Source organism: Leptonychotes weddellii, chromosome 6 (assembly GCF_054177405.1).
Source record: "Leptonychotes weddellii isolate Sample4059 chromosome 6, ASM5417740v2, whole genome shotgun sequence".
In the NCBI taxonomy this organism is placed as follows: Eukaryota; Metazoa; Chordata; class Mammalia; order Carnivora; family Phocidae; genus Leptonychotes; species Leptonychotes weddellii.
The window spans coordinates 109712516-109731137 of NC_138374.1; the positions used below are offsets into that span (position 1 = coordinate 109712516).

Consider the following 18622-nt stretch of genomic DNA (forward strand, 5'->3'; position numbering starts at 1 on the left):
TACCTCTGAAACAAGTAATACATTATATCTTTAAAGGAGAGAAGAAGATAGTAGGAAGGGAAAAATGAAGGGGGGGAAATCGGAGGGGGAGACGAACCATGAGAGACTATGGACTCTGAGAAACAAACTGAGGGTTCTAGAAGGGAGGGGGGTGGGGGGATGGGTTAGCCTGGTGATGGGTATTAAAGAGGGCACGTACTGAATGGAGCACTGGGTGTTATACGCAAACAATGAATCATGGAACACTACATCAAAAACTAATGATGTAATGTATGGTGATTAACATAACATAATAAAAAATAAATAAATAAAAATGTCCTAGTAAAAAATAAGTTGGAGAGTAGAATTTTCTCAATTTAAGATTCTCCTCTGTTTTTTTCATAAAGCTTTGTTACCTATTTCTTATCTAGCAGAAAGAACTGTCACATGACAAAAATAAACAGAAAAGGAATCTTTTTTTAAAAAAGATAAAATAACCAATAATGCATATTGTGAAACGTTTTCTTTATTGGCATATATGATTTTACTTTTTTATTACATTTATGTAACATAACCTTATTTTCTGCAGGTAAACCTTCCTAATTCAAAGAGTACTACAACACTCTGGTGTTCTTCCACATACGCAAGTTTGATAACAATAACTTGATTACTGTAACAGTTTTAGAATCTGTTTCCTACAAATTAATGACCCCTGGTTTGGAGATATGAACACTATACCAGTATTTCAGGAATTTAACAAATAGCTACAGTTCATTTTTTGTGTAGATACTTTTAGGTAACATAGGCTTTCCTAAATTTAAACAGAAATTTCTGAGAAAGTTTATTCTGTAAGCACATTTATAGGGACTATTCTGAACATTTAGTAACTATTTGCTGAATTTTAAGATTTTATTTATTTACTTACTTACTTGAGAGAGAGAGAGAGAGAACGAATGGCAGGGGCAGAGGGAGAGGGAGGGGGAGAGAATCTCAAGCAGACTCCACGCTGAGTGCAGAACCCAGTGTGGGGCTCCATCTCACAACTTGTAAGATCACGACCTGAGCTGAACCCAAAAGTTGGACACTTAACGGACTGAGCCACCCAGGCACCCCACTATTTGCTAATTATTAATAGGTTCAGTGTATTCAAAATATTTTAAAAGTTCAAAACAAAGACAAAGTTTCATCCTCTTTAATTATGACTATCAGGAACTCATTTTGGAGGCAGTGAGGTAAAGTTGTAAAATGCAGGTTTGAATATTACGGAAAACTGATGTCTATAACTTATTCTCAACTGGGTCAGCAAAAACAGTAAGAGAAAAAGAAAGACAAAAAATTTGCATGTATGTGTGTGTGCACTCAGAGAGAGAGGAAGGAGAGGAAGAAGCATGTTAACAGTTGTGAATCTCGGTGATGTATACACAAGAGTTTACTGTAGTATTCCTAAAACTTTTCTTTAAACTTGACTTTTTTAATGAAAAGATTTAAAAATTGATAGAAAAAAATTAGAAAGCACCTACAGCTTTGGTCTTTCTATTAGGACAAACCTGCCTTGGGCAGAGCAGATAAGGTTCTACTCCCCTTTAAAGTGTAGCTTTTGAACCTTCAGCATTAAACACAATGATAAAAGGAGCCCTCCTTACCCATTTTCCACATGTCACCCCCACTCTCACTGCACAATCAACTGGCTTCAAATTATAAGAATCAACCTATAGTTTGAAGCATAATACTCTTCCAGATAAAACATATGTTTTAAATACAATTATTATCCAAATGAAAGAGTTGTTGCCTAAAGAAAGAATGGAGGAATATCCACATTCTATTACCTACACTTATAAAGCAGTTAAGCATTTACTTTTAAATAAAGGTTGAAGAAAATTCTCCAACTCTAACAAATGTTCTGGGTAAATTTATAACCTAAACTTCAAAGAATGATATGAATGTAGCTAAATAGCAAACAAACATCAATTTTATACCAAAGTTTTCTTTATAACATTTTAATTATTAAATTAGATGTTATTTCTTTTCCTACAAGCATTTCCACAGAATCTACCTTGACCAATATACATATTATAATCACAGTACAGAATCCTATTTTTATGGAATACATCTGGATTTCTGATTCATCAAGACATAATAAAGGGGAGCTAACTTTCAGAATCCTTTCTTGTAAACAGCCAGCATCTCAAATCCTAGGTCTACAAAAAGAAGACACAATCTTAACTACCTATTGAATCAAGGCAAATGATGTAAGCGATGGAAGTGGGACAGGTAGGACTTGTGGCAAAGTACTAAACTCATGACACAACTAAACACCCACTGCTTAGTTCTAGCATATTGCTGCTACTGGGAAGTGCAAGACCAGAATTAGCAAATATTCCCATTTACCAAAAGGAATTAGAAACTTGAATTTTACGCAAAATTTCACTAAAATTTATAAAGTTAGAAACATCTTCAAACATTTTTAAAACACCATATGGCCAAATAAAACATCTCTATTAAACATTTTTGCCCAGAATCACCAGTTTACAACCTTTGCCTTAAAGCAGTAATTCACTTTCAAAAATCCAGGTTCTGGGTCAGTGATAGAAAAGAGCATGTATTAATTTAATTGATTTTTTTTGCATCCTGTTTAATAGGTGAAATATATATTATTTAAACTCACATCTTAATATTTAATTTTTCAAAAATAAACCCACAAAAACTAATCTTAAAAGAGCCAATTCTTTCAAGAAAAGTTTTACTGTTACTGGTAAATCTTTAAATCTAATTGATGCTCTATATAGAAGATAAAGTTATTTTTCAATTTACTTGGATTTAGAGAAAACAAATAAGAAAAAAATATTATATGCATATTTTTAAGCATCCTAAGCATAACAAAGTACAAAAGAAAGGCACAATTAATGTATTAATGCATCCATTTTTTTTTTACTATAAATACTCACCTAAGGATGCACAAGCAAATTTTGCCTCCTGATGTGAGTCTGCAGAATCCAAATCTCTGTTTACTTTCAATGTCTGTCAGTACAAAGGTAAAATGCTGTCCGACTTGATTTTGAGATACTCTAAAATACAGCAATATTATAAAACTTCAATGTGTTTTCGTGTGAGAATTTTCTTAAAGAAAAACAAAGCAAGAATATATTTACATGAGCCATTGGGTTCACCTTCTCAATCAGTTGGTTCTCAAATCTAGAACTGTGTTCTAAAACTAAAATGAGTGTGAAATGTGTAAACAACTAAATAATGAGCCAAATATCACATTAAGTTGTAACCCTTACAGGCCGAGCAATTAAGTATATACTAACCCCTTAGTAGGGAATCATAAGGTATTTCACTGTAAGTCTGCACATGCCTAGAAGTACTTCTAAAATGTTTCATAAATCTGAAAATACCATTACTGAGACTGTTGAACTGAGAAGCAAAACATGATGACTGATTCTGCTCAACTCCAGCCTCTCTTGTCATATTATTTTAAGACTGCTTAGACAGCAAATCAGGCTGCTTTAGCATCCAATGGCAGCCACCACCACCTCTGTTTAATTGTTTCTTCTGTTGACATTCTCACCCAGTAAAGCACCATAAAAATTACTATTGGCATTTTTTAGCCTTCTCATCTAGAGCTACCTACGTACTGAGAACAAATTTCCAAGCACAAAGAAAGAACACAATTTCCACAGAAAAGCTTACTACAAAGAATTTTAGCTGTTGACCTAAGTATCATGCTATTATAGTACGCGTCACACTGCGGTGTAACGTGCAATATAAACCATTACATTTCATCTGTATCACCATTTAAAATATATAAACACACTTCTGTTACTGGCTATCATTCTGCCATTAGACAACCATAATTGAACATCTGCTTCCTGGTCCCAAGATAAAATATCTATGACACCTAAATTTTGGTTCTGAAATAGCCACAGGAATTATGTAGAAAGAAGTAGTTGCTTTATTACCAGTGTGCCAATACTACAAATTGTTTGCAATTGTCAAGAAATACTGCATTTCAAGTGCTGAATATTTCACAAATACACATTTAAGTGGACAGTTCTGAAAAAATTTTTTCAAACTTCAAAAACACCTCCAGTGCCCATGTTCACAATGTACTTTCAAAAGCCTTTCTTCCTGTATTTTATCTTTGCTAGTAATTTGTAAATTGCAACTTGAACAAGCACAGCTGATTCTCCAGGAAGGAGGTAAAACAAGGGGTATCATTCATCAGCAATACTTACTAGTATCAATTAGCCTCATTCAGAAGGCATTATCTTTAACATTGTAAAATTTCAGATTTTTACTAATCTTTACTTTAGCGAAGTATTTTCCAAAAATAAATTTTCCTTTAAAACCCCTCATACCATATTCTTAAAAAAACTGATAACAGGGTGTGAAAATCACATGAAAAACAATAAATGATTAGTTTTTATGTTCAAAGGCCTATATATTCTGTGAAATTCCAACTACACACAGGTAATACTCTATTCATTATTTGTTCAGTAAAATACAAACATAATGAGATTTTCAAAACTGCTGGGAGGATTTCCCTGCAGCCTTCCATAATATTGCACTATTTCTATACAGCTATTCTTGGGAGACAACTACCAAGAGTTTTACAATATCACACAGATGGTCTTTTCAATTAGGGTGAAGTGAGACAGAAACCAGGATATATACATCTAATTTTAAAAGACACAATTCTAAGGCTCTGATTAAGGACATACTAATATTTTTTTTTTCTGCAGGTGCTTACAATATGTACCTGAAGAACAAAAGGAAGTAATGGAACCTTAAGACTTCTCCTAACTGGCCACAGTGGAGAAAACAAAAGATATAATCATGTAAAAAGGCTTCTTCCTTTCAAATATTATTTAATTTTAAACCTCTGGTCCTTTTTTTGTTGTTGCTAGAAGCAGTGAAGAGAACATACATTTCTTTTTATTAAAAAACACATGAAACAATTTTAAAGTGCTCACTGGGATGAGGTGAAGTTACTTTGAATGATGGCTTATACTGTACCTTTCAATGTCAAAGGGGAAACAGAACTTGGGCACACTCTGTAGTACTTCCTGCAAATGCAAATTAAAAAAAAAAAAAAGCTTTAGAATATTTTAAAAGATGCAGTTAAAACTTTTTCTTGAGACCTTTTCTAGGGGGAAAAAAGTTTGTTTTTTTTCCTTAAGAAAAATAGCACAGGTTCCTAGACTAAAATAATTGATTATTAAAAAGGAATTAAGTTGGTGCTTTGGCAGATTGCACTGACAATGCCACGGAAGCCCCAGGAGGGAAAGGCCTGGCCTGAAGGGTATTAACACCCTTCACATCCCCGCTGGGATTCCCTTCAACAAGGCCATATGGATTTTACAAGAAGCACTGCACCATATGGGTAAGCTACGTCTGCTGCTACTTGTACCACAGACTAGCCACAGGGACTTCTGACAGATCCTGGCTCAAAAATATAAATGTTGTTTCAATTAAAATGCAGGCAGAGAAAAGGGAATGAAGTTGGCAGCGGCATGAATTACTGAGAGGTATAACAAATCTACATGTCCCATAGTAAAACAGTTAAAAAAAAAAAAAAGACTTTCTATAGCTAAAGAAACACATTTATATGTTTCAACTCTTGGTAAATTCAACAACAGCAACACTAAGTTTATCTCAAATAACATTCCTTAAAAAAATGTGTATCTAAAAATAAGCCTTTAAATTTAAAACAACATAGCTTCTATTCTGTGCACTTTCGTTTATGGATTGTCTAATATGAAAATCAGTGTTTTAATTAAGCATAGAAAATAACCTGCAGTGATTTTATAGAGTCATTATAAAATAATTTTAAAAGCCTTTAGAAATCATACACGTTATAATCATAACAAAATATGAGTAACTGTCAGACACCTGGCAAAAAATAGAAAAAGATTTATTCTTTTATATAGGAAAAACAACTTAAAATTAACTCTGATTCTAAAGTTAAGCTTTAGAATTGAAAATAACATCATATAAGTTCAAAGTCAGGTGATTTTATAAGACAAAGAGATTTATGAGAACGTTTCCTATTAAAAAAAAAAGAGCAAATATCTTAATGCAGTAGTCACCGCCACCAAAAATACTACCTCTTTACCAATAAAATTTACATCCAGAGAAATCATTAATACCTGCATATTTAATTCCTCTACAGAAACCTAGTATTGAGTGTTTTAAAGTAGAATTTATCATGTTCTTTTAAAATGTAGACTGCAATAAGGTATTAATTAATAAAAAACATTATAAAATTCCAATGCCAATACCTAAGGAAGCTTCAAGGAAGCCTTAAGACATTGAAGCAGAAAGAAAAGCAAAAAAGCAGTCCTTCTATCTTTAGGGCAAGGTATCCTGCTTTGCTTATGAACACATACCTTTAAAAATATGAGCACAGACCCCGTATTTAGAAAAAGCTGTTTTACTATTGAAAAATTCTGTTAAATGTAATTAAAAGAGCCACTAAACTTGAAATAATTTAAATTACTGAAACTGAAAACAGTTCATTACAAATAAGTTCATTTGTCCATTGCTAATCCTTATCTTGTACTACACAAAGTGAAGCCATTTACCATATTTACTATACATATGAACACTATTTTAAAATCCCTCCCTTGCAAAGTTGTTCATATAATTTTTGTAACAATAGATATGTATTCAAAACTCATTGTCTACTTCTAAATATACCAAAATTAGTAATATATTTCACATCAGTTTTAAGACTCAAATTAAGAAGAATGTTTCCCAGTTAGTTGCTCAATCTTTCACACCCTCCCCCTCCCTTTCTCCACAAGCAACACACATGCACACACTTCTGCAAAACAGCCTCAGCTCGCTTCCCAACTGGCAGAAGCATCCCTCAGGGGACAAGTCTTTAAACCTCCGCACTCTTTAAAATTCAACCAGCCAGCAGGTCTATAGACTAGTGTATAAACAGTATAGACAAAAAAATCCTCTCTCAGCTTATGTCAGTGACAAAGCAGCTCAGCAGTTGACTGTTTCTCCCCTGACAGTATAAGCTGGGTTTACACAGATCAATAGCTGAAAGTCCTACCTAGCTCCCAGGGCTCGGGTTTTCTTCCTTAATTACAGGTGCTATTCAAACTGAAGTTAAAAAAGAAAAGAGACAGAGAGAGAGGTTGAAGGGAGGAATAAGATACATGCAAAAAAGGTTTTTTATTCTTTTAGCAATAATGTTAATTGAAAATTGTACTTTTATATGTATTGGAAGTGTTCATAAAGTCTGATGCTTCCATTATAAAGTGTTTTTGATATCACACACACATGCACACTAGATGGGGATCCATAGATTATGTGAAAGCTTTAAGATAAAATTCCTCAAAAGTTATGTTTCTGTTTTCTTCAGGCTTTTGTTTTCAGGAAATACCTAATTTCCTCAGCCAAGAAAAATTATTTGAATTTTCTAAGTCATCTCAATTCTCTAAAATATTTTATTTTTATACAAAAAGAACACACTGACTAAAACGTCAAACGTTAAAAATAGTAGTAACAAAAGGAAATAGAATATACAGTTATGAATAGCAAATACAAAGGGCATACATAAACACACATACATATATATATATGGCATATATATATATATATATATATATATATATATGCGCATATACCCTAAAAACAACACATCTACCATCATATAAATGACTGGAAATAAGGACTGATGAAAATTTATACATTGGGTTTTTCTTTTTGGCACTATATCCCAGATCTCTATTAATAAGCATTATGGTCAAATTGATCTCATGAGAGAGAAGAGAGCAAACTGCTAGTGTTTGAGGGGTTTATTAATAACTCTTTATCCCATGAAGCTACTGTTCAGCATTACAAATTGATCAAAGAAGAAGGAAAAAGGCATTTAAGAATCTACTTTTTGAAAAAACTAAAATATGCAGAGTTTACCTCCTAATTAAAGTTCAATAACCACAAAGGTCTTAGAATTTCTCAGAGAAAAATCTCAAATGAAATGAGACATATCATTATTGACACCAGTAATTGTTTTCCTCTTCTTAAACTACTTCTTCCCTACACTATATTGAAACACTAATGTTCTCTAAGGTTCCATATATTCCTCTCTTCCATGCTGATGAAGTGTATCTGCCTAGGCAATTTTGTTTACATCCACAGTTTCAACTACAACTACCAATCTCTTAGTCTTATAGTTAAGATATTTCTGACTCTGGGATTATATATCTAACTACTCTCTAGTATCAATTTCTGAATGTTCCCTAGACACCTCAATTCTTTTACGTGTAGTCCTTATCACCTGGAACAGCAGCACCATCTATCCAGTTACCCAAACCAAAACATGGTAGCTGTCTAGACCCCTCCCTTTTCTTAACTCCTATATATAATCAAGTCCTCTTAATTCAATTCCATAACTATCTCACTCCAGAAGTTCTCAATGGGAGGGCAGAAGAATTAGAAGGAAGATAAGAAGGTGTTAAGAATCACTTGGGAGGGCTTTTCAAAACACATTCATCACCTACACTATAGACCCATAAGGGTCTTGACTCAGTTCAAATACCATCCATATTTAAGGAATAAGACTAACTGTAACTAACCAAGGAATATACTAACTGTATAATTAAGGAATAAGACTAATATTAAGGGTGCTTAATAGGTCAGGAATAGTTACTCTCTCATTGCAAAAAGTGACAAGATTTGCTCAGGGATTGGTTAATTCAACATCCTCTTTGAGGACTCCAGAAACTTCTGTCCTTCTTTCTGCTTTGCTGTCCTGTGTTTGTTGGATTTGTCCTCAGCTACCTATACTCATGGTCACAAAATAAGCTGCCAGAGTTCAGCACACCACACGAAGACACAGCAGTGTCCAGTGAAAGAACCATTTCTTTCTGTTACTTCTTTTCATCAGCGAGGAAACTTTTCCCAGAAGTGCCCCCTCGACCCCACAGCTGACTTTCCCAATATATTTAATTAGCCCAGAAGGTCACAGCTACTCCTAAACTAATCACTGGCAAGGGAAATGGTTATCTATGCTTAGCTTAGCCTTAGACTAGTTAAAGGAAAAGTCAAAATTCAAACCTATTCATTTTCTGCTAACCATGATGCATGTAATTTTATATAAAGAAGCTGAAATACCATATTTTCTTTCTTAAGATTCCACACAATAATTTTAATCAGAAAGTTGTCAGGAAAAATATAACACAATTTATATAAGAACAGTTTTCAAATATCCATCATTTTATTCTTTCAGTAACACTTTCAGAATCATTTTGTAGCAACAAGGGGGTCATTTGTCAATTCTAATCTAATTTTTCACAAAGGCCATCCATTCCTAAAAAGGTGATTACTTCACTTTGAATATTATCTCCCCAAATATGTGAAAATTAATTAATACTATGAATTCAAAGAAACATACACTAAGCTGCTTGGTCACAAGCAGACTGCACGGTGCAGAACTGAGATTCCCACAGTGTGCACTGAGATGTTTCGGGCGGCACAGCAAACTCACAGGGGCACTGCAAGATGCATTAAATTGTCAAGGGAAATACAGCTAACCTGATAGAGTGACTAAATCAGATGGCATTTTATTAAAAGGCAGAATTACATTAATATGGTAAGATGTATCTAGCTTCTTTAGACATCATCTTCTCATTTTTTTAAAGAAGTTTTTTGTTTTTTGTTTTTTAATTAAGAGAATGTATTTTAACCTTAAAGCCACGGAATAACTGTCAGAATAACTGAGCCCACTGTGGAATTTTTCTCTTGGTATTTGCTTTCATGTACTATTTCAATTAGAAATAAACTTCTCTTTTGTCATTCCTGCTTAAATTAAGGAAAGTAATGTAAGTCTGTGATTTCTGACACTAAAACTATTTAGACTGTGAACTCTGGTCAAAATATTTTTCACTTTGAAAAATTAAAAATGAATTTTTATTGTTGGAAGATTTATATTTGTTTGCCAAGAAGCAAATATATTCTTCTATAAAAAGAACTGTGCTGTTGAAACATAAATTTTAAGGATTTTGGTTCTCTGTGTATCAGTCTTAGAAGGATGAGGAGACCTCTGTGGTCTGCAGTCACTTTAGTTTAACCTACTGCCAATGACAAAGCCTAGATTCAAAGCAGGGCAGAGTGACATTATAAAAAATATGAATATTCACAATTAGATAGGTGGTTTGCTTGGCCAACACAAGGTATATTTCCCTCATTAATTTAAAAGAAGCATTTAAAAGCCATGAAAGAAAATTATACATATATATGCAAATGGGTTTCCAAAGTTTCTTTGTCAAAATTCTACTAAAAACTGCCTTCAAATTTTTATCCCTAGGTTAACTTTAACTTCTAATCAAGGATTGGAATAACAATTATCCTAAAAAGCCACTTAGTTTGTTTTCTAGTTTGTTTTCTAATAACCATATAACCTCTCACTGCTTTCAGACTAATACCTCTTTGCTTTATTCACCTTATTTTAACTAATAATATTATCTAGATCAAAGGAAATACATAATAAAATAGAACATTGCCTATAAAACTTATTTGCATTTACAGATACTAAAGTATTTAAAATTGAATGTCAATCATTTAAATTAAGATAAGTAGGATGAAGATAATTAGGAAAATACTTCAATTTTTAGAAAAAAACAAGTTTTACCTCAGTCAACTGATAGGCTACCATGACCTCACCCCGCAGCTAGATGTTGTGTAGGATAAAGGAAATATAATTCCTGATTTTCGGAACAAGGGAGACTTAAGATTAGATCATTACAAAACAGATGCATGCACGCATGTGCACACACACACGCACACACGCACACACACATTAGATGGAAAGTCACAGTGGCCAGGTGCACAGTGTTCTGGAGTCAACAGTTAAAATTCAAATTCCGGCTCTGCAAGGTATTGGCTATGTGCTCCATTCACCTCTTCCAGAAAATGGGCAAAAATTGCTATCTATGTTGTAGGACTGAGGATTTATTTGGGGATTTATATGAGGATTATGTGAGAAATCCACATAAATGATTAGACGATGTCAGGCATATAAAAACCTCCTGACAACTGTTAGCTCTTTTATTAATTAGTTACTTGTTTTAAGAATTCTCAAACATCATATGAATTCCAATGAAGATATTTATCTACGCAAAAAATATTTACTGAATAACTAAAACATTTAAGGTCCTGTGTTCAATGGCCTATGCCAAAATGTTAGCATCCTGAGACATAAAATGATGAAAAATATTATATTATACTGAATAATTTATCTGCCTCCTTTGAAGATTTTTAATATATTTAACATAGGTGCATTGGATATAGATATACATGTAGATATAGATTTGAAGGCATTATACTATTTCTATATAACCAAACACAGTAAGAGCAGCCTCTGTTAACCCTGCAAGGTTATACCGTATGTGTATCTCATGATCCAACATGTGTAGGAGCTTACTTTGGGCTGTCATATTGGCTACTTGAATTAAAACGATCTTCAAAGAATCATGCCAACAGACATTTTTCATTTAAGGAGAATTTCCTAATAAAATTCTTTTTTCCTGTACTTAAATCAATCCACATAATAAAGATTAATTACCAATTCTAGGTAAGGTACTGACCAACTTGAAGAATAAAACTATTCCTTGCTTTCTTCTACAATCTCAAATGAAGCCTTTCCTTCAACTGTCTTGGCAAAGATATTGTTAAATGTACCCTTAGAAAACATATCCTCTCTTTCTCTCACTGCCCTGTAATAGTGTTATCTCTCTTTGTTCTCTGTTAATCTTTATTTTATATTTTTCCTCAGTCACAGGCTACCAGACTCTTGATTCATATTTTTTCTGTTATTCTTCATACCTAGGCCATGTGTGGATAATCCTTCTGTCATGATATTCATGACATATTCTCCATTCACTGTGTAGGTCACACATTAGAGAACTGATTTTTCTATTACAGATGACAAATACAGATATGATATGTTCCAGAGCAGTAAATTATAATTATCCTGTTTTTCTGGTCCTGCCTTGAACCTAGTTCAGAACTATGCCTGAACTGCTAATTTTCCCCAGACAGTGAATCTTGTGATACATCAGATGGGAATCTTGTCATTTGTCTGATGCTTTTAAGAAAGAACAGAATCTTAGTTTTAAAGAATAAATCAGGGACTGTACACTTTAAGGTGCTTGAAAAACATACCATTAGATGAGTATTATATTCTGGGAGCAATGGTATATTTACTATTTCTCTATGCCTTGAAAGTCCTTGGAATCTGTAAAATCATCTAGCAGAAATGCAAATTATAGTATATTTTAAAAGTTTGGAAAAAATCAATTGATTGTCTGTTTAACTATTTGGAGGCTTTGTTTGGAAGAATTAACTTGTAAGTACACAATTATAAAACACAAACTGTTCAATGAAGACCATTTATTTAAAATGTATAAAGTCTAACCAGTACTCATATATTGACAAATTCAATGTGAATTTATTTATATCAGTTATCAATATGTTTATGTATGTTTATTTACCAAATATTTAATGTGTGAATGGCAGTCACAGACAATCACATTGTAATGTAATAAGAGCATTGGCAGGAAAAGTGAAGAATACCAGGAAGCCTAGAAGACAGATATGTAAACCAAATTTAGGAGCAGTGCTTCTGGAAGAGTGTAGTGGAAGTCCCAAGGGAAGAAATCCTCTCTAAGTAGAGAAATGAAGGGAGAATGAGAAATTGGCCAGCCTATCGCATGAGAAGAGGGAGGTAGAGAAGACATAAGAATGGTATTCCCTCATAGGAAAGAAAATGTACAAAAATATGGAAATGAGAAAGAACAAGTACAAAGTTTGGAAGAATGATAAGAGAATGTAGCTTGAAAATAAGCAAGGGACTGAATACATAAGGTCTTTAAAAGCTACCTAAGAAGTTTGGACTTGATGCAAAGAGTAAGGAAACCATTCCTCCTGGTTTGCCCACAACACTTCACATGTATCTTCTCAGAAAATTATCAGTAGCACCCCCTCTTACTCTCAAAGGTATCCAAGTTATAATTTATTGTAAAAGAAATCAGAACAGTGGTAACCTGGGGCTGTGGGGTGGGTTAGGGGACACAGTAAGTAACCAGAAAGCAGCAAGAAGGAACTTCCTGGAGTGCTAAAAAGTCTGTATCTTTAAAGGAATGTGGGTTACACAGGTGTATGCATCTGTCAAAACTCATTTCATTGTACACTTGAGACCTGCATTGTACCATATATAAATTATCGGTCAAAAACCCCCTAATAATCCATTGTATATATGGACCACATCTTCTTTATCCATTCATCTGTTGAAGGGCATCTCGGCTCTTTCCACAGTTTGGCTATTGCGGACATTGCTGCTATGAACATTGGGGTGCATATGGCCCTTCTTTTCACTACATCTGTGTCTTTGGGGTAAATACCCAGTAGTGCAATTGCTGGGTCATAGGGTAGCTCTATTTGTAAATTTTTGAGGAACAGCCACACTGTTTTCCAACGTGGCTGTACCAACTTGCATTCCCACCAACAGTGTAAAAGGGTTCCCCTTTCTCCACAACCTCTCCAACATTTGTTGTTTCTTTCCCTGTCCATTTTTGCCATTCTAACTGGTGTAAGGTGGTCCATATATACAATGGAATATTACTCAGCCATCAGAAAGGATGAATACCCAACTTTTACATCAACATGGATTGGACTGGAGGAGATTATGCTAAGTGAAATAAGTCAAGCAGAGAAAGTCAATTATCACATGGTTTCACTTATTTGTGGAACATAAGGAATAGCATGGAGGACACTAGGAGAAGGAAGGGAAAAATGAGGGGGGGCGGGGATTGGAGGGAGAGTTGAACCATGAAAGACTATGGACTCTGAGAAACAAACAGGGTTTTAGAGGGGAGGGGGAGGGGGGAGTGGTTAGCCCAGTGATGGGTATTAAGGAGGGCACATACTGAATGGAGCACTGGGTGTTATACGAAAACAATGGATCGTGGATCACCACATCAAAAACTAATGATGTATTGTATGGTGACTAACATAACATAATAAAATTAAAAAAAAAAAAACCCTAATAAATATCTCAGTTTGGACAATAAATCATGGTTCACCCTATCTAAGAGAAATAGGGAAGCTTTGAAGGGTTTAAAGCAAAGGAGGACCGCAACTGGGCTTGAATTGTAGAGCGATCACTCTGGCTATACCAGGTAGAATAAATTTAAAAAGGACAAGACTGAAGACTGGGAAATCAGAAGACTTCTGCAATAATCAAGGTGAGTGGTGGTAGCCTGAAGTAAAACAGATGCAGCAGGAATGTAGAGAAGGGCACAAAATTAAGATATATACATGGGAGTAAAGATGGAGACATCAGGAGGTAGCTGGATAAACTGGTGCTCTAGAGGGAGTTGAGCTTAAAAACACAAAAAAGGAATGGCACTGATGAAAACATACGGATAAGAGCTATGACTGTTTTATTCTCCAACATTATGAAAGATCAATGTTATTCTTCATATTTTTATACTCCCCTCAACAAATACTCCATTATAATATCCCCAGGTTATAAAATCAGCAAATCTTCTCATACAATGATGAAAATATATCATGTCTTTGCTCTCCTAATGATTTGTTTCAAGATATAGGTTATAGAGTCTTTAACCACTTCTAATATTATAATCAACATATGTCATTCATCAGTAACCAGAGATCAATGAAGTTAGTTGCAAGCCAGAAAGTCTTAGTAGTTACAATTGGCATAATAAATGGAAACAAATGAATCTCTAAAATCTTTTGGGGCTTATTCAACTTTGGAGTTCCTCTCATGCCTAACCAGTGCCTGGCACATCACTCATGCTCTGAAAAAAATTTGTTGAACTCACATTAAATTACACTGTTTTTAGCATCATCAGAATAAATTTGCCTTGGAAGACAGTTCAAGGAAATGTGATTTATGAGTGTGCATGTTTTCTTATTTCATTACTTTCATATAAAATCATTGCTGGGGTGCATGGGTAGCTGAGTTGGTTAAGCGTGTGACTCTTGATCTCAGCTCAAGTCTTGATCTCAGCTCAGGTCTTGATCTCAGGGTCGTGAGTTCAAGCTGCAAGTATAGTAGTAGTAGTAATAATAATAATAATAATAATAGTAACAGCCTACTCTATGCCAGGTTCTGACCTAAGCACTTTACATCTATTACCTCATTTAGTCCTTACAACAACTTCTGTTTTGTTTCCTTTTACAGGTGGAAAAAACAAAAAGAAGTCAAAGAGACTAAGTAACTTGTCCAAAGTCACACAGCTCGCAAAGTTAGAGTCAGGACTTAAACCCATAGGCTAAAGCTTCTAGCCATTATTCTCTATCCTATGTATGTTTTTTTCACTTTGTTTTCATGAAGGTTCCAACATATAATCAGCAGATGCCTAAATTTGATGCCCATTTGGTCTCTATGTGGTGGATATTTCCCATATTTATGAAGAGTTAAAATTATATAATTAGTATTTCAAAACAAAAGTTCAACCTGGTGTATGAAAAAAATAAAAGGGGCCAAGACATGAAGGAATCACGAGGAGAAACATGAGATAATATGTAATTACAAATGTGAGTCTTACTTGCCCTAGGTTGTTCTATTCCCTTGAAATTAACTTCTGAGGCAAAAATAAATAAATAAATAAAAATGCTGCTTATGCCTATGTTTATTACTACTGAGAATATTCGATTTGCAGTAAACTAACACCAAACTCCTTTCAAATAACAGACTTATAAATGAGGGCTTAAGTTGATTCTCACAGAAGAATAAAATATCAAGTAATTAAATTTGAAGCGTATTCTTTAAAATCTGAAACAAAATCATGTGTCACATGGCAGAACAAGGACCATACCATAAGAAGTAAGTCATACTAGAATAACAAAAGCAGGATGAGGTTAAACAAGGTTAACAGTAACAAAGGGAGTTAGGGTTGAGAGAATATTTATTCATCTTAGGCTCAAGAATGAAGATCTGTAGCTAGGTCAAAGCTGTCTGTATATGATGGTCAGATGGACACGGAAAACTAGCTCAGATAGTGAACACCCTGGGTTCAGTTATACCTTTAGCAATTCTATTCAATGAAGTTTGCTAGACATTTTTATCCCTTTCAATCTAAAGCAAGAACTAAAGTACTTATAATTAATATTACAACTTTATTCAGATACAGTCAACAGGCAGGACTAAAAATCAAGACTCCTGGAGCTCTGACTTTATACATATATTTTTTAGGTTATCTTAAATTACCCAAGATTTTTCTTTTATAAAAAATGTATATGCCTATAATTTTTAATATGTCAAACTACAATTAAACTTGAAGTCATAGTGGGTTTTTTTTGAATGAATATTTCTTGAAATTCTAAATAGAAATACCATGAGCTATTATTTTGCAAACTTATTCTACCTCACCCATCATAGAACATCCACCTCTTGGAATAAAAATTTAGTTCACACTCTCTGCTGACGTAATCCTTGGCCTCTTGCTGAGATTATAAGTAAAGGTGCCAATTTTGGTTTTAGTTCTTGTAATGCAGAAAACTCTTTCTATGAGAAACTAAACTGTGAACACTGGTTCTTTTCACACACAGAAAGCCACCAAACAGGCCTCACCAAATAGCAATGAGTTTTGATCACTCCTAGTCTAGTTCACTTTGGCATAAATGGCCTTAAAGAGAAAACACAATTTCCTGAATCTCTTGTAAAGGATTTTGCTCAATAAACCAGAAACTACATGTTGTCATTTGATAAACTCTCTCAGTTAAGAAGTAATAACTCTTGAATAAATTATCTCATACTTTCTACATATTCCTTACAATATATTATTGTATTGGAATATGTGGAGACCAAGAATAATTATAAAAACAGGAATGGTTTATTTGTAAAAGCAGACTAAAATAAATTCCACAAAGTTAGATTCAACCTTTGGTCAGCTAAAAAGTAGACCTAAAATAGTTCTCTTTCATTGAAAATTTTCTTTAAAGTATGATGTAAATTCAGCAAGTCTCCAGCACTTCTCGTTGTTGATTCTTCTCAGCTTGGTGCCACCAGTGATCTCTAATTTCTTCATCCAATAGCCTTTTTTTCCAGTCTTTATCATATTTGACTTTTCTACAATGTGTCACGTTTCATTTATTCATATAATATACACTTATTCAGTATCTACCATGCATGAGACACTTGGGATTAGAAGATGAAAGTGATCCTCCCCATGATCTGAGGAAGCTCAGGTTTCTCCCTAAACCACCCCTGCTTACAAGTATCTTCCTGAGCTGTCTGTATCCACTTTATCTAGCTCTCCTCCCATCTTTGTCATTTCTTTTCGGGCTGCTTCACGACTTCCTCTCTACAAGCCTTCTCCATTTGGTGGTCCCAGGGTTCTTTCTGTCTTTAGCCTTCACTTCTCCATGGGGAATCCAATCTCACTGCTAGACACAGTAGATGAAAATCTGGGCACTCCAGAGAAAAATGAGAGGTTCAGAACCCAGGTCAGCTACTTAATAGCTATGTGAAACCAAGTCATCCTCTCCTAAACTCCAGTCAGAGGTTTCCTCCTACTTAGAAGACATCCCTACCAGAATAGCCGGCATATCCAAAACTGAAAACATTATTCTTCCTTCAAAATATGTTCCTCTCCCTAATGCCTTATTTCTATGCTGTCATGCTAACTTTTTCCCAATCTAACTTTTTCCAAACTTTAGAATCAGGCAACAATTTTTCTTTCACTATACACAAGCACATCAGAAACTAGTTAAAACCACATGGACCTCATGTCTGCATTCACCAAAATGACCACTAGACTGCATTGTTGTCTTTTCTGGTCAAATAGGCTAAGGGTAAATATGTGTTAGCATTTAGTACCAGCTTACCAAGATAAACTGCAATGTTATCCCTTGTCTAGAAAAAATACATATGAATAAACTGGTAACTATGTATTTGAAAAATAATTTATAGAATAAGCTATAATTAATATTTTAATGTAGTATTTACCATCACAATTAGTTAAAATACTTAATTTTTAACAACCATCAAGTTAATTTTTGAAATCAGATCTATTTAAAGGCCAATCATTAATCAAGTGTACTACTTGAAACATTTCTATGAAATATCATACCTAACATTACATCTTTAAGATTTAAAAAGTCTAACATATGCAAAGTCTATTAAAATGCACATAATTTATCTTACCCAAAATGAAAATATATCTAATAAATCGTACTATTCATCTGGCCTCTTTTAGCTCTCCCTTAACATACAAATGCATTCCTTTTCCCCAAAACATAGCAGCTGGGAATGAAAGGAAAGATTTCAAATGATCATTTTCACATCATATTCCATCATCTTTTCATCAGTTTTTCCTAGCTTTTCTTTGAGCCCATTCTTTTACAAGAGGTCTCTTTTTAGATCAATCCATATTTCCATAATCCACACTGCTGTTTCCTCCTCTTCTCCCCAGGGTGGACTAACCCCCACATCCAGAACTATGGCTTACAACTGTCATTAAGCCTTACAACAATAACAAGATAACAAAAGAACGGGTGGGGATGAGGCTAGCTCGTACCATATGTTGATCAAGTTCAACACTTTCAGCTAATGGAGAATATTTTTTAAACTTCAAAATTTTAATAGTAAAATGTT

General features: G+C 34.0%; 2 protein-coding genes across 6 annotated transcripts in view; both read right to left on the minus strand.

The window, feature by feature from the left end:
- LOC145722335 (DENN domain-containing protein 1B-like) overlaps positions 1–18622 on the minus strand; it is a 390017-nt gene that overhangs the window by 146762 nt on the left and 224633 nt on the right. The gene's annotated exons all lie outside the window — the stretch shown is intronic.
- Positions 1–18622, minus strand: part of LOC102748450 (DENN domain-containing protein 1B) — a 209341-nt gene that overhangs the window by 106252 nt on the left and 84467 nt on the right. For 4 of the 5 annotated variants that reach the window (XM_081824946.1, XM_081824943.1, XM_081824944.1 and 1 more), the window contains exons 4-5: positions 4996–5045; positions 2925–3044 (exon numbers count right to left, since the gene is read on the minus strand). The exons of the other annotated variant lie outside the window; for it this stretch is intronic. In XM_081824946.1, the coding sequence (XP_081681072.1) occupies positions 2925–3044; positions 4996–5045 (170 nt within the window). The remainder of the gene's footprint in view (positions 1–2924; positions 3045–4995; positions 5046–18622) is intronic. 5 annotated transcript variants of the gene reach the window in all.